This window comes from Agrilus planipennis, unplaced genomic scaffold (assembly GCF_000699045.2).
Source record: "Agrilus planipennis isolate EAB-ADULT unplaced genomic scaffold, Apla_2.0 scaffold42, whole genome shotgun sequence".
Classification (NCBI taxonomy): domain Eukaryota; kingdom Metazoa; phylum Arthropoda; class Insecta; order Coleoptera; family Buprestidae; genus Agrilus; species Agrilus planipennis.
In genome coordinates, this window is record NW_020438888.1 from 390,805 (window position 1) to 413,184 (window position 22,380).

The 22,380-nt window shown below is 34.9% G+C and overlaps 1 protein-coding gene across 1 annotated transcript in view; it reads left to right on the plus strand.

Moving 5' to 3' along the window:
- LOC108744871 overlaps nucleotides 1-22,380 on the plus strand; it is a 52,663-nt gene that overhangs the window by 20,016 nt on the left and 10,267 nt on the right. Inside the window, exons 2-13 of the mRNA XM_025981800.1 lie at nucleotides 5,860-5,891; nucleotides 14,556-14,663; nucleotides 14,806-16,560; nucleotides 17,537-17,668; nucleotides 18,173-18,223; nucleotides 18,393-18,458; nucleotides 20,112-20,195; nucleotides 20,592-20,687; nucleotides 21,108-21,200; nucleotides 21,262-21,392; nucleotides 21,546-21,640; nucleotides 21,991-22,062. Coding sequence (XP_025837585.1) covers nucleotides 14,556-14,663; nucleotides 14,806-16,560; nucleotides 17,537-17,668; nucleotides 18,173-18,223; nucleotides 18,393-18,458; nucleotides 20,112-20,195; nucleotides 20,592-20,687; nucleotides 21,108-21,200; nucleotides 21,262-21,392; nucleotides 21,546-21,640; nucleotides 21,991-22,062 — 2,683 coding nt within the window. The 5' untranslated portion in view covers nucleotides 5,860-5,891. The remainder of the gene's footprint in view (nucleotides 1-5,859; nucleotides 5,892-14,555; nucleotides 14,664-14,805; nucleotides 16,561-17,536; nucleotides 17,669-18,172; nucleotides 18,224-18,392; nucleotides 18,459-20,111; nucleotides 20,196-20,591; nucleotides 20,688-21,107; nucleotides 21,201-21,261; nucleotides 21,393-21,545; nucleotides 21,641-21,990; nucleotides 22,063-22,380) is intronic.

A 22,380-nucleotide genomic window follows, 5' to 3' on the forward strand; every position in this document is an offset into this window, starting at 1 on the left:
TACTTTTTGAATTTACTAAAAGTATCTATGTGTTCGTATTATAAGTACATGTTATTGAGCTGGTTTCTAATCGCAGAAATTTCTTCTCATTCGAATGTTTGAATGTTTTGACGTGACAACGTCTTATAATTCGATGGAGCCGGCTGCACGCACGAAAAAACATGACTCATGCGGCGTTACCTCGCTCTGAGGCGTTCCATTTAAGGCTTGAAGTGCAAGCGAGAGCGCGGAACGAGCGACAAAGAGGCACAATCGGCCTCCGCGTTCGGCAGCGTTCGACATCTGTCTCTCTCCTACTTGAGTGAGCGATGCGTCCGCGTGGACAGCTGCTATACAATAATACATTTCCATTTACCTCCTTCTCTATATCCATACAAAATATCTATCAAACAAATAAAATTAAAATTTTCTTTTGAAAAATGAAACCATTCCATCAGTATTTTCTTATGACGTTGTCACGTTCAATTATCGTCAGTAAAAAGGCCTTACAGACAACCGATTTTTTTTTAATAAAATGTGTAATTGAAAATTCGGAGTAGGAATTTGATTGTGTTTGATCGACGGGGGAATTGAGGCATTGCGCCTGTTTCATTCATTTGTTTATAATAAAAAGGCGTAATATTTGCTATTTTCGGCTACAGGTTGTAAAACGCCCTAAAAATATCCAACGATATACTCATTTATTCATGTATTAACGTCACATTCTATGACAATTGTTTTGTTAATTTTGTTTATTCAGTTTATAGGCGGAATTGTGTGTAACAAATGATAACAAATGCAACGTTAACATTGATAAAACAAAAGAACAACTCGCTCAATTTTTATCAGTCGGTTTATTAATGTAATTATTATGATAAAAGCATTATTGTAATAGAGTAAACAGCAAAAAAAAAAGAATCTTTCTAATTGGTTGTTACGAAAAATTTTTAACCGTCCAGTTGTTTTCCCGTCTTCTAATAAGAGACTACTTTAAAAATAGATAGCAAAAATTTTCTAGTTGACCCGAAATAGATTTTCATTTTCAAAGTAAGCGAAACTTATTATATGTACCGGAAGGTACGATTCGCGACTGTTTTCACCAATGGCGTAGGAGAAGGGAGCGATTTATATAGATATCACAAACGCGGAAACCTTATCGTCTATTTTAACATCACACGTCTTATTTCCAAAATTATTTTAATTATTATTAATTATGAAGAACATTTCGCACATGTTTGCGTACAATTTATTTCTGTGTGATGTTACTATACATGTAGGTGAGCACAGTAAGATCTAAGGTGCCATGTACTTGTATATGGGTACATGTGTGTACCTAGTTCACTCGTTTTTGTTTTCTTCCTCCGTCATAAGCATTTAATAGTATGATACATTACCACTAAGAGATGTGGCTTGTAAATCATCCACGGTGGCGACCTTTTAATTTCTGATTTATTACTAAATTATCCAGAAATATACACTGCACAACTTGTTTTATAAAACGTCTAAAACGCATTTAATATACCGGGCGTTTTGCAGTAGTAAAAATATAATGTAAAGGTGCCATGGTTCCTGTAGTTTGAAATTGTAAGTAGTAACATCCTGTAGTAGTATATTGCGTGGAATTAAGAATGTATAGGGGTTGTAAGAGCGAGTACTCCGTCAAAAATTCATTGAGAAAGTCTAAGACATTTGTTTTTTTTTTATTTTAAATTTAATCGATTATAATCATTCGGTAATTAAGGATTAAAAGTTGAAAGGGGTGATGATCAATCAATATCAATTTAGTTTTTTGAATCAGTACACCGAGGAAATAAAACAAAAGCCCTCATTAAAATTGTTTTTGTAAACAATCGAATGTAACACATATCTATTTTGTTTTTCAGTATTCAAATGTTTTTCTTTTTTTTAGTTTTGTTTCTCTTTTGTAATGCAGTAGTTAGACAGGGGGGTAATAAGAGATTTTTCCAAATTTTGATGATGAGTTTTGTCTATATTCATGGTCTACTTTGGTACCTTTTTCCAATTCTTTTAGATTCTTTGTAAAACTCTTAGTTATCGAATAATTAACTATTAAAAGTTGAAATTATTAGTCAGTCAGTCCTAATCCGGTTCTGATTGGTTTTTGTTTCAGTTTTTTGAATCTATATGAGTTGTGTCCATTTTCTTCATTTACTGTGGTACAGGGGTGTAGTAAGATATTTTTTACCGAGACTTTTTGTCTATATTACAAATTTAATTATCCTTTAGCAATATACATGTACAGGTAAACACTTATCCACATGTGTTAGGTATATGTGTTGCTATTTTACCTTCGTTAGGTAGGTTTCAATTTGTCAGAATGCGGAAACACCAGCCTGTGCTAAATCCGTCCCGTTGTCGTAGTTGGCGTCGCCATGAAAGACGCCGACGCCGCCCGACGCACGTGTACGTTTCACTTGCGCATCGTTTTATTTCTTTTTCCTTTTGTTTTATTGTCTTGTTTGTTAAACCTTCTTCAGGGCCTTTTTTTATAAATATGAAAAAGACATAGATACATTCATGTATTTATAGATTGATTATTATTATTAGTATTTTATATTATTCGTGCATGGTATTATGTAATGTGTGTAAACTTGTCGGAATTGATAAAATGTATTTTTATCGGTCATACGCGGGTAACGCACAGGGTAAATATTGGTATCTATTAATTTGTCTAGCGTGTAAATAGAAATAGAAAAATTATCGTTGCGTTCTACGATAAACAAATACGTAGCACCATCAGGAATATGGCCTTATCACAAAAGTAGAAATGCATCCATCGGAAGTGCATTTTTCTAATATGAATCACCATAAACAAAAACTACAGTTAAGGAATAATGTAATTTCCACCCATCGGAACAATTGAGTGACCGATATAGGCTTTCACATGTTTTCTTTTTGAGATTTAGATATTGTGATTCAATTGAGCAACAAGTGTAACAGTAGGTATTAGGTGGAAACAGAAAATAAAATTGTGCAGAAAAGATTGGCGTCGATTCTGCTTTGTTTAGATATATATCTGTAATGGATTAATTAGCGAATCCTAATTAGGCAGCCATTCCATTTTTTTAACTGTAGGTATTGGTGCCTACCTATGGCTAACTAACAAGAATTGATTGGCTTAGTCATGGGAACTAATTGGAATAACTAGATATTGGATGTAAATAAACTAATTGATCTTGTCTAAAATACAAATTAGTCAAGTAGAATGGAGTGTAGGTACGAAGATGTAGGCTTTGATTTTTTTTTTATAACGTCTATTCAAACAATTATATGTACCTACGTATTAACAAGAAGTAAAAAATTTAACCCAGATTAGCAGCTACATTGGATTACATACATAGGTGATTGGTTATTTTATGATTAGTGAAAGAATTTGAACAATCGGAAAAACAAGAGAAAGATAATTAACAAAAGAAGATCATCAGTGACTCTTTCGTTTCGTTCGTTTGTTGTTTGTTGTTCGTTGAGATCGAGTTTTCTTCGTAAATTAATAAACAAACGCTATTTGTATTACCATTCTGGAGCAGTAGGTCAGGATGCAGTGTCATTAGCTGACGGCTAATGGGCGATAATACAATAAAATTTACAAATGCTTCTCCTTAAATCCTCGACAAAGTTCTTAAGTAGACATTATTATTCTTTGCCGTCAACGGAGATAACAAAATAATCAAGTTGACTTGGATTCCGCCGTTTTGGGTCACATTCCAACGTTTACGAAGCACAGAATGTTGGTAAGAATGAATCAGAGAACATGATCAAAATTGACACAGTCGAAAACCAATGCGTACATTTAGTATACCTTCTGCGAATTTCTTAAAAAGTGTTAAATTTCGAGTTTTCTCCAAAGGGGATGTTTTGCAAACTGATAAAGGTGGTAACTTACAGAGATAGAAGAGTGATACTCAGTTTGTATAAAGAGCAACAGGCAGTTATAGAGCTGGGGCTGCAACGTAGAGAAGTAAATATTAGGAAGGGAGTCAGACAGGGATGCACACTGTCACTGCTACTTGTTAATCTATACATCGAAGACGCGATCGACATCATTAAAGACAGTACAACTGTAGGGATAGATATACAGGGGCAAAAGATTAATATGCTTTTTGCAGATGATATAGCAGTATTAGCATCTAGCAAGGAGGACTTAGAGATTGCTATAAATAAAATGGAAGCGATATTGACAAAACAGTGTTGTATGAAAATAAATAAAAGTAAAACAAAAATAAGGGAATAAAAAGTAGGGAAAGAGCGAATATAAAGATGGGAGACGAAAGATTTAAAGGAGTGACTGATTTTAAGTATCTAGGAAGTCAGATAAGTCAGGACGGAAGGAGTATAGGGATATAAAGCAGAGGACAGCGCAGGGTCGAGTCACATTCAATAAAAAGAGGTCACTGCTGTGCTCGCGAACGGTTAATTTAGAAATTCGAAAAAGATTGTTAAAGGTGTATATTTAGAGCACGGAGCTGTAGGGGTGCATGATGGTCTAGTCAGAGACATATTAGAGGCAGAAACAGGAGTTCGAGGAATAGAGGTTAGGTTGCTGTTTCGCAAATAGTTAAGGATCCGGGATGTTCTAGTTTAAGGGAAATGCGAAGATTAACTCAGGATAGAAAAGAGTGGAGGTGCGTGTCCAACCCCTCTTAGGACTGACGACTTTATGATGATGAGGTGAACTTATACAGTCCTGAATCCTGATTCAGGTTTAAAGGCTGTCTTCGGTTGGAGTTGCTTCCTGGAGTATCGCTAGGACGAGTGATGAACTTCATCATTTGTCCTTCTATCTTAGAGTACATTTTCAGGAATATTTCTAGAAATATAGCGCCTAATATTTCGGAAAAAATATTTTTGAGTTCCTTACTGTCAGACCTTTATACCCCACTTGATAGACCAAAAAAAGTTGCTAGTCAAAAGTTCAGAGGTTTAGACCCTGTTTTGTTAGTCATTAACCAGTTAGTTGCGTTTAAGTTTCTGCGAACAGTTGACAGTCGAAACTGATGTCAAGCATTCATTTGTAGAGAACATTTTCAGGAGTATCTCTAGAAATATAACACCTAATACTTCGGAAAAAATATTTTTGAGTTCCTTAATGTCAGACCTTTCACATCATACCCCTCTTGATATACCAAAAACATTGCTAACCAATAGTTCTGAGATTTAGACCCTTTTTGTTGAATTCATTAACCAGTTGGACCCGTTTAAATATCTACGAACAGTTGACGGTCAGGCATTCATTTGTTTGTCCCTAATTTGTTTCTAATACGTATCTGCTGGTTAGTTGGGAATGGAGTAATTCTAACTGGGAATAAGCTGAAAGTTTAGCTTTTATTAACTAGCCGTATAAATGGGCATGTGTTTAATGTATTGTATCGTAGAAGGCGTTGGAACTTTAGGACCAACCTTGACTTTTACGATGAGACTTTTATCCGCTTTCCGTTATACGTTGTAGGGCTTGCCGACACTGTTGATTTATCGACGAAAATTACGACTAAGTTACGTATCCTTGTGCCTGTATGCATGTGTGTCGGTGTATTTGGACGTATCTGTGTCTGTCGGTTTGTTGGAAAGTCGATTACTTACCATTACTGTTGGCCGAGTCGAAAGAAGTTTTCCCTACATATAAACTTGTCGCTACTTAAGTGGTTTTAAATTAGAGCGTGATTCTATTGGTCCAGAATACGTAGAAATACGGAAATAGGGGTGGAAAAAAAAAAAGATTTTTATTTTTTGTTTTCGCCTTGCACAATGTCCGCAAATTGTGCAGAATTATGTAAAAACGTGTTCGAAACAAATAAGAGTTTTTATTATTTTGTTTTAAAACAAAATAACACAGACACTAATGTCACTTTTCTTCGTTTACAGGTTAAAGAAACAGTTGCAGAGGGATTACAAATGTAAGTAAGCATTCTTTTGTTACTACTATTAATAATTCCACTTGTTTTTATACGCAATGCGTCTTTTTAGTCTAACAAGGATTCAGTTAGAATGCGATATTTTCACAAAAGTTGAGATTATCGGCAATTGTAAAAGAGACGGTCCTGTATGAAGGATTTCTACTTGATTATTCATAGAAGTTATAAATTAAAAACTTTATTTCGTTTATGTGTCGTCCTGCACATGAATGTTTTACAAAAGGATTTTATTATCGCCCTGTATATGAGTGTATTTTGTAGGAGGGCGATTACATTTGATGCGTTATTAATAGACATCGAAATGTTTTTCCAATTTCGTTTTTCGGTTGTTTTTTTTTTGGTGTTCGTAATAAGTAACAGTCGAGATTTGCTAGAATTGTGACAGGCGAAAACCGATGATAGCAGAAATCGGCGAAACGGCCACATAGATTCATAAAGCCGTCACCTCGTGTAGCTATTTTGGACTTTGGTGTATTTTATGACTTTTCTGGGCGCCAAATCGACTAAGGTCCTATTAAATTTGATCCAGGTGGACCGGCGCACGACGTACCTACGACTTCGCAACTTCTGAAAATAGATTTCCATTTTAAACGTCGCGATTTCGTCCCAAGATACTTTACTATTTCCTATTGCAAATCGTTGAAAAAAGTAAATAATATTTTAGTAAAGGAAGAATTCTTCTTTGCCTTCCTGTAGGCATACAAAAATCCTTTTTTAGCGGACATACTGAAAAATATGGTGGAAGCGTCGGGGAGATAGTATGATTTTTTTTCTTCTTTTAAGCCCAAAAATGATATTCTGCGTTTCAAGTCAAAAAGGATATTCTACTTTTTAACACCTTCTGTCGCTATTACTATTCTTATTTAACTATTTTGCGTCTAATTAACACTTCTATTATTAATTAGTCATCAATTCACCACGATGAACACTTTGTCACTTTTTCACTAATTCTTTTAATTATCCTAAAATATTGTATTATGAGAGGAGACAGATGGTAATGAATTGATTGCAAAACAAAAACGCGTTTTTCGTAGTTTTAATTCGCCATTGTAGAAATCGGATATATTTTTAAAAAAATCCAAGTAGTCAAAACGTTAAATCGAATATTTTCGCAGTATTTCGCGCATCTTTTGGAATTTTTCTGAAAATTTTAACCAAAATGTGCGATTTTCGATCTTTTTGATAATGGACAAACAAACAAAATTGATTTAACAACAACAAATGCCATATTACGGAAATTTCGGGTCGATATGTCACTTCTGGATCTTTTCGTCTTGTTTTTCTTATACATTCACGTTCGCAGAATTCTTGTACGTAGCTATCGAGACAAATGACGAACAACAAGATTTATTATCGGTTAAAGTGTAACAGGCAGCTTTCACGGCTTGTTACCAAAATTTCCTGTCCAATGTTAACAAACTTCCGTTCCCTAGTTTGGACGTCACAGGCCAAATAAATGATTTGTTTACTCGATACTTCCTGTAAATGCTGTGTGACATTTACCTAGCGATAAAGTGCCAAGCGATTACCGATTTTCTGCATATGAACAGGGAGAAACAAACTATAATATCATAAATTATAACCATATCAAGCTAGCAAGACAAAATTATATTTGTAATTTATAAAATTCAAATTCAAATTGTCCTTAGTTTGTTACCAAATTCAATAATTTCTTGCCAATTTCAAAAATTTATCGCTAATTTGGTGCCAAATCCAAAAATTTGTCGCTAATTTGTTGCCAAATTCAATAATTTCTTGGCAAATTCAAAAATTTGTCGCTAGTTTGTTGCCAAATCCAAAAATTTGTCGCTATTTGTTGCCAAATTCAATCATTTCTTGGCAAATTCAAAATTTTGTCGCTAATTTGGTGCCAAATCCAAAAATTTGTCGCTAATTTGGTGCCAAATCAAAACATTTATCGGTAGTTTGTTGCCAAATCTAAAAATTTGTCGTTAATTTGTTACCAAATCCAAAAATTTGTCGCTTCAGTCGGTTACTGGAAAATACACGAAATGCTAGCCTGATGTCAAGCGCTGGCGTTACACATAGCTCATCTCGAAACAGAAAAGACATGAATAATACTGTATAGGCTATAATTTGTCGCTAATTTGTTACCAAATCCAAAAGTTTGTCGCTAATTTGTTATTTCTATTTGGAGATTCGCTATATGCAATGCCAGAGCTTAATACATTTCGTCTATTTTCCAGTAACCGGGTGGGGCGACAAATTTTTCGATTTGGTAACAAATCAGCGACAAATTTTTGGATTTGGTAACAACTGTTAGCGATAAATTTTAGCTTGATACATGTACGTATATCTATAAATTGTTCCATTTTATCAGCCAAGTCTATTTGCCCGGTAGGCGGTGAATCAAAACAGTTTGCGGCGATTGTTTTCCTGTTTGTTATAAGTACGTACATGTATGTGGCGGTATCGATTCAATTGTCTTCATAAAAGACATTTGATACACGATCGAAACAAATCATTACAAGATTTTCAGAGTCTACCTTATTAATGAACAAACGGACACAAAACCGTGCTAATGCCGTTTGTGTGTGTGTGTATGTGTCGAGATTAAGATGGGATCGAGCCAGTAATTGCAACCGCATTAATTTAGCTCAGTAATAATTAAAGTTATTACGTAAGTGGCTGTTGCATCAAACTGTTTTCTTTTAATAGTCCTTCAGTAGCGGTAACAGAGGCGGCACTGCCTCTTAATAATAATAATAATAGTTCGTTTTTTTATTTTTGTTCGATTGTTTCGTGGACGCAGTTCAAGTGACGACAGGCTCATCGTCAGTGAACTTAATAGATATAATATGAATTCAGCACTTATAAAATTAAATAATAAAATGTTAAATGGATATTCCGGTGTTTCCTGGCTGGCAAGAGGCGGGTTGTTAAACTCGAAACGGTCGACTTGGTACCCGGTTTAGAAATATCGCTCATTAAGTCCAGGAGATACAGTATGAGTCGCAGAGAAGGAACGAACAAAACCAACAGAGTAAATTTACATTTCCGAAAGATGTTTTTGATAATTATCTGTTATTATTACATTAATGTACGATAATTACCTTACTACATCGTTGAAAAAACAGACTAATCCCGTTCAAGTTTAAACATGATATGCAACCAATCATACACCCGAATATAGAAATTCAGACCCGTTCGTTTTTTCCAGTTGTTTACTTCCAACTCGATTTAATTTTAAATAGACGCCTTTACAGAATTTCACATACATTTAGTCGTTTTTCTACAATTTTCATCTGAAAACGTTCAATTTTCAACAGTTTTTCACGTCTAGCTGACAGATTGTCCTCAATCGTCAAATATGAAAAATACGTAATAGTTTGTTAATTTTAATAAAGTGCTTTTTCATAGTCTCTTAAATGGCCTGGTTGATTCTCAAACAAAACTACTTGTGACTTTGATGTCCTTTACGTCAAACGCACAAGACACAGATCGTTTTACGAATAAATAAAAATATGCATACAAACCAACATACAGATGGAACTCTAGTTCAGTATTACGGTCTGCGCGAAACAAGAGTTCGATGCTCTCTTATTAATTATTACATTAACAGCAATTAAATTGTATGCTGTATGAACATCACAACTGAATTGTGTACAGTACTTGTAATTGCAAAAGTACAACTCACTAAATAGCAAATGAAACAAATGCCTGCGTAGTTTTATAATTAAAAAAAGTTCGTTTGTTTATTTTAGGATTTTGTTTTCGACTTTTGTTGGAATTTGTTTTTATATACGTATAAGTGCCCAGTCATTTTTTTTTCGCAACTGTTTTAAGAAGTGCATTACACAAGTAATTTATTTTAAAGCTGTGCAATTATCATATGAATGCGAAAAAGTAATTAGCAAAAAAGCCTTTTGGTCCCAGTTAGATAACTACGAGCTTGGAAGGAGAAAGAAAGAGGTGACTGAAGGTGCACTATGTAAACTAAGTTTTTGCTCTTCTAAAGGCCAATGAATAGCTAAATTGCAAATAGGAACATATAAATAAAATGAAACATCTCGATTGGCATTCAGAAACTGTACTTCTCCAGTTATTATCATCAGCCACCAAATGGACGACGACTTACGACACATTTCACATCATAATAGTCACGAACTTGAAGATGTTCACGCTTCGCGGATGACTTCAAAGGTGCTTTTGATCGGTCATCTTCTTTTAAAATTGCGAAGATAAACAAATGCACCAGCGATTGACAAATGACAACAACCAATACAAACTGTCTACGCGTACATTAAATGATTTTATATTTATGATTAACCCCCCGCCCCTCCCCATAGCCCATAAATTGATGTGGGGTATCAAATGAAAGAGTAAGTCAGGAGGAACACAGTGATTATGGAGAATCTGTTTTTATGTTTGTTGAACGGGAGATTAGTTAGTGTTGTAATTATCTACTTGTCGGTAGACGACATGCTACAGTAACAACAGTTTCTTTTTCGTTAAGCGCTTGTGCAATTGTGTAGTAAATTTGAGATCATCACCGTACGTTGGTGCATTTCGTCCATATCTTGACGAAGCGATGTTCCTTTTTCTTTTCAAGCGGTTTTTGATATCAAAAACGACATTTTAATAATCCAAAACGATTTCATAAACGTGACCCAGCAATCAAGAAGGTACAAGGAAGAAGTCCTCCTCAAAGATTACCGGAATCGATAGTGACTTGCAACTTTTTATTTATTAAACTTCTATTGGATGTGGCGCATGTTTTGGTCGCTACCTACATTTCAGTGGGAAAATTTTGATATTTTTTTTTCTATACACCTGCACTACCTACCGCACTAACAAAATGAAAAGTAATTAGACGGATAATTACGTTAACATTGTTTATTTATTTAAAGCCGCCACAAAACCGTTGTCGTATAATATTACGCGTTTTTAACAAGAAATTATCTGATTAAATCCAATTTGATAGATTAATTGAATGTGGTGGGCTGTTCTTCAAGTGCTATACAGGAAAGACAAAACGTTTGTCGAACAGAAATTATTTATGTATACATTTCGTTGTGGGAATTTCTCTTCTATAGGGTTGTTCGGAAAGTCATTTCGTTTTTTTTTTGTGGAAATGAAAGACAGTTTTCGTATAATAAACAAATACTTTATTAAATTATTTATATATTGACCGTTCTGGTCCAACACCTTTTGCCATCTTTCTGGTAGTAGAATAATTCCACGCTCATAAAATTTTTGGTCTTTGCTGGCAAAAAACTGATCGAGGAGGTTTTTGACCTCCTCATTTGAGGTGAAGGTTTTACCGTCTAAAAAATTTTGGAGTGACCGGAACAAATAATAATCCGATGGTGCCAGGTCTGGAGAATATGGTGGGTGTAGCATTGTATCCCATTCAAGCTGTAAAAGCTTTTGGCGAGTGACCAAACTTGTGTGAGGTCTCGCGTTGTCTTGGTGAAACACTACACCTTTCCTGTTGATTAGTTCTGACCTTTTCTGTTGAAGTGCATCATTCAGTTTGTCCAGCTGATGACAGTAGACTTCCGAATTAATCGTTGTGTTATCCGGTAAAAGCTCAAAAAAAACGATTCCTTTAAAATCCCACCAAACAGACAGCATCACCTTTTTTTGGTGAATATCGGCTTTGGAAATGGTTTGAGCCGGTTCATCTTTTTTGCTCCATGACCTCTTGCGTTTGACGTTGTTGTATACAACCCATTTTTCGTCCCCAGTGATGATGCGCTTCAAAAACGGATCATTTTCGTGACGTTTGAGAAGCGAATCGCAGACGTCAATGCGGCGACACAGATTTCTCTCTGTGAGAACATGGGGAACCCATACATCGAGCTTCGAGGATAATCCCAGGCCTTTCAAGTGGTCATAAACTGTTGAATTTGATAAATTTAACCTCAATCCGATCTCACGTGTTGTTATTCGCCGGTTCACATCAACTAATGCCTTTATCGCGTCTTTATCAGCTTCAACCGGCCTTCCCGAACGTGGTGCATCTTCGACATCAAAATTGCCGGATCGAAATTTAGCGAACCAGTTCTGGCACTGGCGTACTGTCAACACACCTTCTCCATACACATCAGTCAATTTCTTTCTGGCTTGAACAGCATTTTTACCCTTTCTGTAGTAAAACAGTAAGATATGTCGAAAATGCTGCTTATCGCTCTCCATATTTAAAAGGGCACCAACCAAAAACTACTGCGTAGAATTAATTGGAATTTTTCACACACAAGCCTTGCTATATGAGCTCTCAAAGCATATAAAAATTATACGGCTTAAATGTGAAGTTGGGTGCAAAAGAATACAATTGAATCCTCTGTCGGGAAAAAACGAAATGACTTTTCGAACAACCCGATAGTTTGCAAGGATTCGAGGGTTGTTTACAGGGTGCGAAACCCTTTGACATTAAAGGATTACTTTTCAGTGGAAGTTTTTCTTGTTCTACAGTAATTTTTTGTATCCTGACTCCAGCCGGTCTGACGGTTATTTACAGGGTACGAAACCCCCTAACACTAAATTATAACGTTTTAGTGGAGGTTTTTGTTGTTCCACAATAATTTTTGGTATCCTAGCTCTAAATATCATATAAAGTAGGACTTTGCCTATGAGATAGTTTGTCAGCCGGTCCAAAGGGTATTTATGGGGTGCGAAACCCTTGAATATTCAATTACTACTACAACTAATGTATATTCGGTTTTAGGGCAAATTTTTGTATTCTTTTGATGACATTTTAGCGAATGCAATACTATTTTCTTCGTTTTCTCTTGTTGTTTTATTATTTCATTGTTTACGACTACAGTTTTTATTTTTCGAATTCGATAGTGTTTTGTTTTAAAAAAAAAAACAAGTTGCTCCTTGTTTTGTTTTATTCTGTTACTTTTTTACGTTTTTTCGTTCATTTCCGCGAGGAAGAACAACATGTTCTACTACTGGACAACATGTTGTATTTGTGGTTTCATTTTTAACCGTTATTCATACAGATAGAGGATATTGAATTTAGGCCAGTATAGCTTGTTATTGCACCAGCCTGAAATTATTTTTCGACACTCATCATCTACTGAACAAACATTGTTTAAGAACTTTTGGCCATATGTTCTTTCAGTGAATGCGTTGAATAAACAAAAGCTTCTTACACATCAACTCTGAGAACGATCTCGTTCTATCTTATTATTACAACCCCAAAGACAGGAATCGATTTCAAAATTCTTTTCGGGAAATTTATATGAAATTTAAAAATTAAGATCAGTTATTTAGTTTTAATTTCGCATGCATATGTCACTAATTTCTTTCTTATCAATAATCCAAATGAGATTAAGATAATATCTCGTTTGTATTTTAATGATATTGTGTACATTGACTGTAAAGTTGACTTAATTGGAAATTTGAAAAAATGTTGCAATTGTTCCAAAAGTCCTGAATATCTAATGCTTAACGATAGCAGTTTTAAAAACAAATGAACCCTTAGAGAAACAGTTTTGCTATTAAAGACAATTGAAAACCGTCGTGTTGAAACGAATTCATCAACAATTGTTTCGATGCTACATTGTTGTTTATACCGAAGAAACAAAACAATGCAGATGTCCGACGCTCTCTTTGATCTCTATGTATAAAACTGAAAGTGTTCTCGTTACCTAAATCGGCTTGAGTTGTTTACTTTTTTGAACAATTTCTACTGCAACGCTCGATTAGTAGTTAAATTGTGCGTGATGCCAATCGACACAAAGAGAGTCCATCACCATTGCCATTGGAAAAAAGTTTAACGGTTATAATAGAGTACGTAGGTACACCGTGTTTTTTCTGTGAGAAACAGCACCTACTTCTTTTAAATGCTACTTAAAGTCTGTGTTATACAACGTAAACTAATTGCGGTTAAGACTTGAGACCAAAAAAAAAGAAAGACGAGGTAGCTAGTTACGAATTTCAATTCCGCCTAGGCTGTTATGTATTTTATCTATTACAGGGCACGCGTTTCCAGTGACCTTACGTACGCCACTGCTGTAAATTGTCTAATTTTGTGATAATTGCTTGACGAATGTGTTTCTATTATATTTAAGTGGGCGAAGTATGTACGTGATTAAGGGTAATTTGGTGTTGTAGGCTTGACAGTTAATATTTTTAAAGCGATTTCCTAGTCGACAAACAAAAAAGAGAAGACTGAGATTTATAGCTTAATCGCTAACGAGCTTTTCATATACGAATCCGCGACTTAAGTACAGAAATATGAATGCTGTGAATGTGTTATAAACATAGCTACCTGTACATGCACAGATATATTTACGTAAATGTACGAAAATTTTTGCTCCAACTTGGTAAATAATTTCAGACATTCAGATAAAGTGGCTTTTGTTAACAGTTTTCTTTAATTTCGTTAGCGGAACAGAAATCTTTCGTTTATTGTTCAAAAATGAACAATTGATAGCGTAAACAAAATCGTAATAATAACATGAAAAACAATTAGTCGATGTTCGGTTTTTGTTACATTCGTTGCTTTTCTGTAACTGTTTGAAACAAGAAACAACTGAAAAGAAAACAAAATCATAAACAAGAATCGTCGTTCGGTTTCGTTAGTTTTGTTTTAATACAGTTACGTCTAAGAATAAATGATGAACAAAATGTAGTTTTGCGAGTAGTTTTTTTCTTTTTTTTTTTTTGCAGATGGCTGAAACTGTGAAGAAGTCAAGGATTGTAAGTGATCCTGATGAAAATTTGGAAGAGAGTTTGATGGAAGAATTTAACTTAAGACTAAAAAACTGCATGAACAATGTGTGTAATTTTTTTCCAAGCATTTTTTATAAGTATAGAATTACGATTAGGTACTTGTCATTATTTTCGTCTGCTATTTAAGACAGGCTCTTTATAAAAAATGTTTGGAAAACTAGTTTTTCTTGTACCGACTAACTTTTAGGATGATGAAACGTTCGAAGATGGCCAGCCCGTCAGAATATCGCCGGAAACGCACTACGAAAACATCGAAACGTTAAAAAACGGAATCGACAAGGTCGACAGTGAACCTAGAAACAATCACATAATATTACCCGATCTGACAAACGGCGGTAGCCAACACTTTATCGACATAGAAAGGGACCATATCAGTAACAATCTGAAGACTGCACTTAGTTCATCAGAAACAGACCAAAAGAATGGATACCGCGAAGACGTCCGTCAATTGGAGACCAAGACTGAAACCAGAGACTTAACCAAACCCGAACCAGTCTACGACATACCCAAATTGCCCCCACACCAGGTGAAAACCATCCCCCACGATTTGTACGCCGACCAAGTCGACCATGTCGCGTCCAAGCCAATTCTTGAGCTTCCCGCCACATGTCTGATCGATTTCTCTGATCCCAACGTCGAAACCACACCCGAAACGAAATCGGCGAAAGACAGGATGCTCCTGTCCACGGACGACACTTCGTGTCTTCTCTTTACCCAGACCGTTACCTCCCCAATGCTTACCCCTTCCGAAGAAAACATCGATTTCCTCAAGGCGCTCCAAACCCAGACTGATATGAACCACAAAGAAACTGAGGGTGTCGTCGCAATAATTGAAAAAGAAGAAGTTCCTATATTCGACCCCAACGTCACCATAAGCGAAGCCGACAGCGAGATCCTGGAACCTGGGAGCGAGGCCGATTCTAAACACGACATAGACGAGGACAATTCAAAGTCTGAAGAACAAGAGATACAAACGACGGGAATTTTGGAAAACGGAAGTGGCGCGGGTGAGGCCATTTACGAAAACGCCGAGTTCCTCCAGGAACATGCGGACAATTTGGAGAGCATTTACGAAAACGTCGAGGTCATTAGGGAGACGTCGAAGAGGAGTAGCAGCAGCGAGTGCAAAGCCGCGGGGTCGGAGATAAGCGGCGACGTCGAAGTCGAAAACGTACTCAATCTGAAAGAGAACAGCGGCAACGGCGACTTCAAGGCCGAAACGTCAAAATTCATACAAAACGAAATCGAATTTGTCGAAAACAACGACGACAGGGTCCCCGTTCCGTCGCCACCTCCCCAAAACTCCGACGAACTCAAAGACAGTCTCGAAGCAGAAACAATTGAAATCCAAAATCCTCCTCGTGAATCTTCAAATGTTGAGGAAGAACAACTAGTAACAGAAACAATAACGAAAGGTTCGCCTTCAGGAGACCAAGCAGAAGAAACAAAAGAAGACCGCAAGTCCGTTCCCGATAAACAAATCGAAGACGAACAGAAACCCGATGTTGCGAGAGACTTGTCTTCCGGTGACCAGTCGGATTTTGTCGACCGGAAGCCGGAAGAGGCGGAATTGAATAATAAAGAAGAAATAACATCGGAAACGATTGAGAATAACAGCAACGATGTCGAAACAACAACCGAAGTGAAGAGGACGATTATTGGTGATGATGATGTTGATGATGAGGAGGCCGTTGTTGCAACGACCACTGTCGAGTCGATTAGCAAGTTCGAAACTGAAAAGGTCAAATCGTTGAAGATGCACTTCATGAAAACGGACGTGAACGAATCGATTGTGCTGCAGAAGGCGGAAGAAAAAGAACTCGAGGAACTGAAAAGCTTCAACATAATGAAGAAAATAAGCAAGTTCGAGAGTAATTCTGTCGTAGCAACTAAAGAAACCGCCGCAACTAATAACGCTTGCTCTAACATTCAAAACAACTGCGTAAGTGCACCATTTTTTTTTTTTTTTATTCTCTTGTTTTCGTTCAGCGCGCTTCTATTGTTTGTTTGTTTGTGTTGTTAGCTTTTTATTATCTGTTGAAAGTTTTGTATGTTTGTTTTTTTTTCTGGTTAATCTGCGTGATTTTTATTAAGAAAAATATGAAAAATTCGACAAGTGCAGTCTTAAAAATGTGTATTTACCGTTAATTACTTAATAGGGGTTGTTTATTTTTCGAATTCGCATTTGCATCTCTATAAATTATGCAAAGTAAAAATTCCTCAATAATTCTTAACTCTACCTCCCAATTTCGTTTTAGAGGTACCAACCTTCCAGTTCTAAAATCGTTAACGTAAATCCCCCCTCCCTTTCCACTTGCCCCTTCCCAGGACAGTCCCATATAGAATCTTTTCAGGAAAATAAGCATTATAAATGGATTCTTGGAATTTCCTATTGATTTTCTTTGTTAAGAAAGACACGTAATGTTATCACGTACTAGGTAATACCAAACAAAAAAAATTGATTAATTATTGTTAGGTTCAAAGCTCCTTTTGTGATTTTCACTCGCGATATGCGAATGTGTTAACAAAAAGGCAATGCCAAAAAACAACTAATTTTCCAATTATTTATGCTTTCGCGATAGCTAACTGCGGTGTAAAACTCCCTTTTGTTTTATTATTAAAACGATTATTATTATTATTATTATGTTGATACACAATAGAAACAATTGCTTATGTTTTATGTCATTATCGTTTACTAGAAAAAGTCGAGTGAAGCAAAATGTGTTCGTTAAAATTCCAGTAAGCATAATAAATTGATTTTGCAGCAATAATAAATAATTTGTTCCCGTTAATCAAGGAGGCTCGACTCGCATTGTAATTTTATTTAATTTTTGTTTTTTTGTACATTATTAAAACTGCACTTGTTCTGTTCGCGTTAAAAGTCATTCGTTTGACTTATGACCTCCCTGTATACGCAGAGTACGGTCACTCACACCGAAACCCACTATGTCGAGACCTCGGCCGATCTTCGCAATGGCGAAGAAAAAGCCGTAAAGAAAAAGAAGTCCAAAAAGTCGAAGAAAGATCACGAAAAAGAGAACATATCTGTCGTAAGTCATTTTTTTTTTGTTTGTTTCTTTGTTTTTGTTTTTTCTGTTGTTTTCTGTGGTTGTTTTGTTTGTTTTTATTCATGCGCCTTTTGTTTTGCGTGCTGCATTTTTTTTTCTTTTCGTTTTATAGCTATAGCCATAGTAAATTCTCCTAAAATAGTTAAAAATCCAAACACATAATATCTAGCGAGTCTGAAAAGTTGTTTATTTGAAATCCTAGACGCTAATAACTTCATGGAAGAGAAAGTGGGATTGTATTTATTATTTATTTACAAATGGCACGGTTATTCAATGTAAATTTCTTCTACTAATTAGCTGATTTTAGAACAAACAAATTTTTGTATGTTTAAGATATTTCTTATCTACGGATACTCCTCATTCTAAATGTACAATGAGTACCTATTTAAAATTACAAAAATTTAGTATATTACTTCAAAAAACTATTCTAAATAATTTAATTTTTTAATTATGCTATTTACCGAAGCCGAAATAACATTTTTTTAGACCGAAACTAAAGAAGAAGATTCGTTTTACAATGTCAACGTTAAAAACCTGGTAAGTGCTAGACTTTTGCCCTTTACCGTATAAAAGATGTAAGATGCATGGTTTCGTTTTCATTTTTTGTTGGAATGCCTGTACCATTAGGAATGCTGTTTTCATTTTCGTCTTTTGTTTTAATATTGCATTCTTATGTTTTGTTCGTGTTTTTCTTTTTGTGCTACAGTGTAGGAGTTTTGGAGATTTGACAAAAATCGAGAAAGACAAGGGAAAACTTGAACGAAACAATTGGGTAAGTCTGTTGTTTCAATGCGAAAACGACAATAATCACGTGCAAACATGCTTGGTCTTATTACTGTAAACAAATGAACGATTGGGGCTTCTATAATTCCTGTATACAGGGCGACAAACGTTGGTCACCCTGTATATTCGCATACGAAATTCGATACTGAATTTCTATAATGACTTAATCATTCCAGAATGAAATACAGTGGAAATTCTGTAACTCGAACATGTACAACTCAATATCATTTCTAACTCGAATATCTTTTGTTTTCTTGACATGTAACTCGAACTTCTAATACCTATTTTTTTTTTCGGAAAAATCAGTTTTTAAGCGGAACTATTACTATCATAATAAATTTTCTTTATGATATTCAGCAAAAAAGCTATTAGGTTAAAGAAGGAAAAGGCAACACGAACGAAGAACGTCTATTGTTAAAACATTTTTGGTCTCGAAGCCTTATAGTATAACTACTATCGTTGTTTGAGATTGTAATTATTCTTATTTTTTTTTCGTAATATTTAGATACTAACCCAAAGGATTTTAGTGACGCAGTCGTTGCTTAATAGGTTGATTTCCGGGAAATTGAATTTGGTTGAGGCGACGTTGATAATGTTGATATTTACCGTAGTACAATTATTTTTTTTCCGTTGAATTATTGATTTTAAACCATTCCAGAATTTCCTCGAAAATACAAACTTATTATACGTGAAAATCTGCCTCAAGAATTACCATCTTTCGTTCTTAGAGGTATTAGTTAGCTGTTTGTGTAAAAACATTTTTGGTCTCGAAGCCTTATAGTGTAACTACTATCGTTGTTCGAGATTATAAGAATCATTATTTTTTTTGAAGAAATTTTCAATAACCAACCATACACTGGAAAATACATATACAATAGTCAGCTTCTATTTGTGTTTTGATATTGTCAAATTGATAATAATAAATATTCACCTAAAGTGTTTATTTTACAAAACAAATAAGGATTTTTGAAAGTTCGATATAGTACCTACATTTGTAGTATGTTTTGATACCAGAACGGGGCATATAAAGTCTAAGACCTGGAATGAACTTCAGTCATTATTTAAACTCAGTATCGTGTAATGAAAGTGATTTTGCGCCAGTTCGTTTTTAATGTGCCATTCAAACGCAGTCAATTAAACTAAACGATATATACTACTAACAATGACTAAATAAAAGTGCTTTTAAATCGCCAACTTGATAAATAATCAGTTCCTCGATCGTACGAAATAACAATTTCTCTCCGTTGTATTTTGTTTAACAGTTAAAAAAAAAAAAAAGAATAATCAACAGCCGCATTTTTAATTTTTGTTTTTTCGTAATATTTGGATACTAACCCAAAGGATTTTAGTGACACATTCGTTGTTTAATGGGTTGATTTCCCGGAAATTTAATTTTGTGAGAGGCAACGTTGGTAATGTTGATATTTACCATAGAAGAGGTTAATTGATCATTTAATTAATTAGTTTTTTTATAGATACGTATACTATTTAATGAATTTGGAATTCTTAGTAGTCGATCATAAATTAGATTTCAATATATAGAAAATTATTTTGTTTTCGCTGCTGATTATTCTTTAAATAAATTAATTGTTTCTTATTAACAATAAAATAAATAACCGAGCATGCCCTTTTTCTCAATTAGAGGACAAAGTCTTTGAACGATGTTCGTCATTTAACGTACAACCGTAATATCGAAGTATTCAAAGGGGTGTCCGTACGAGCGCTGGTAAGATTATCACTAACCTACCCTTTATCCGATAATATTAAGGGCAGGCATCAATTGTACCTAAAATTTTAAAATTCTTTCGTAAACGCCCTGTACATTATTACTTCTTTAATGTACACGAAAACAATTGCTCAGTGATTGAAAACAAATGACTGTCTTCTTCATTTTTTATTTTTGTTTTTCGAACGTAAACCTTTTTCGAACCATTAATAACTTTGACTTTTGATTTCTGCCCTTTTTATGGTAATTTTGTCAGCTAATATCTAGATCTGGCTTTTTGTGCGAGCTTCGTCGGCGCCAAACAAGCTAATTTCGTTTGATCTTTTTTTTTTGCATGGTGCATGGCCTGCTACTACTAATAACAATAAAATAAAACAATAACAATTGCGTATTTAGCGAGAAAGGTTTCTCTGTGGTTGTGACCATAAAGGTCTGGTTAATGTAGGCGATATGGCATCTAGCGGCAACATTAACGATAGGATCCAGAAGCTGGTGAGTTCAGCTTTATATTTTACTTTTGTTTGTTTGTCTGGTTGTTGGTTGTTGGTTGTTGCTATTCATTTTTTTTTTATTGTTCTCCATCTTTTTTGGGCATGCGCACATTTGAACGGCTTCATTATCTGATGTTGGAATCTTATCATAAGGAGGTAATACGGTGGCTTTACGGGGCAATTTTTGGGAAATTCGGGTTCGAATTTAGTTCTGCTTAACTGCAGGGAGAATTGAGGTGCACCCTGAATTTGTTATTTAGGATTACAAATCACACTTATGTAATAGGGAGAGTTATCTTTCGGTCATTATTAATTAATGACCATCAGCAAACTATCCTTTCGGTCTTCTCTAATTATTATCGATCGATTTAACCCAGAAGTACGCGAAGAATTAACATGTTGGAATTATCTGTTTACGTAGAAATCCAGTTTCAACAAGTTCGACGCTTTGCAGAAGAAGAATGTGCTGCACGTCCGGTCATCCGACGCCTCAAAGGCCCAAGAAAAGTTTTCTGTAAGATTTTACAGTGTGTTTTCTGGTTTACGTAATTAATATATGCTCGATGATTTTATAGGGTGGTCAAATTGAAAATTCGAACTGTAAAGCTTGTGATAAACCAGTTTTCCAAATGGAATTAGTCAAAGCTGAGAAGGCCGTTTGGCACAGGGGCTGCTTCAGGTGTACCGAATGTAAAAAACAATTAACGTAAGTTTTCTTGCATATTGTTTTGATTACCACTGTCGAATTTTGTTTTTTTTTTTTCGAGTCTTTTGTTTTCAATAGATAGTCATTTGTTTTAAGTTTCTTTTGTTATTGGTGTTATTGGGAGGGCCTGTATTACTATAATAATAATTTCAGAGTGGACACCTTCGAAAGTCATGAAGGTAACCTGTATTGTAAGCCCCATTTTAAGGCCCTGTTCGCTCCAAAAGTTGTCGACGATGATGTTCCCCGTAAGTGATCATTTTTTATTTTTCTTTAGTGTCTTCGTTTTTTAAAGTACGTACAACCTTGAAATGTTTATAAATGAGTTAGAAATTAATTATGTGCTGACTTTGATATCTATAATTCGAATTTCCCCAAGCAAAAGGCGGCTCTTTTGTTATCGACGTGCCAAGCCTTCTTTTATTTTACAATTTTATCAACATCTATCATAATTAGCCCTTTTTTTTTTCCTTCTTAAAATATCAAATTGTATTACCTGGATGGTAAACAATTCCGCGTGTTTCACGGCTTTATTATTAATCACTACTATTATTATTATTATTTTTTTCGTTGAATTGTTGATTTTAAACCATTCCAGAATTTCCTCGAAAATACGAACTTATTATACGTGAAAATCAGCCCCAAGAATTACCACCAGACGTTGTTAGAGGTATTAGCTAGTTGTTTGTGTAAAAGCGAAAAACAAACGCATTCCTTAATGATTAATACAATAAACATTTCTAACAACATGTTTTCGTTATAGATGCGTTACGTATTAATACAAAAATAATAAAATTAACTGCTAACAAATTAATTAAATAGTGTGAACCAATATTAAAAAAAGAAAAAGACGGACAGACAGACACACGAGAGTTCCGTTTTTCACTATTTTCTGTATTGTTTTTTTTTTTTTTTTAATTTGTGGGGCTGTCCATAACTAAGTTCATCAGCATTATAAGATCGTCAGTCCTAAGACTGATTGGACACG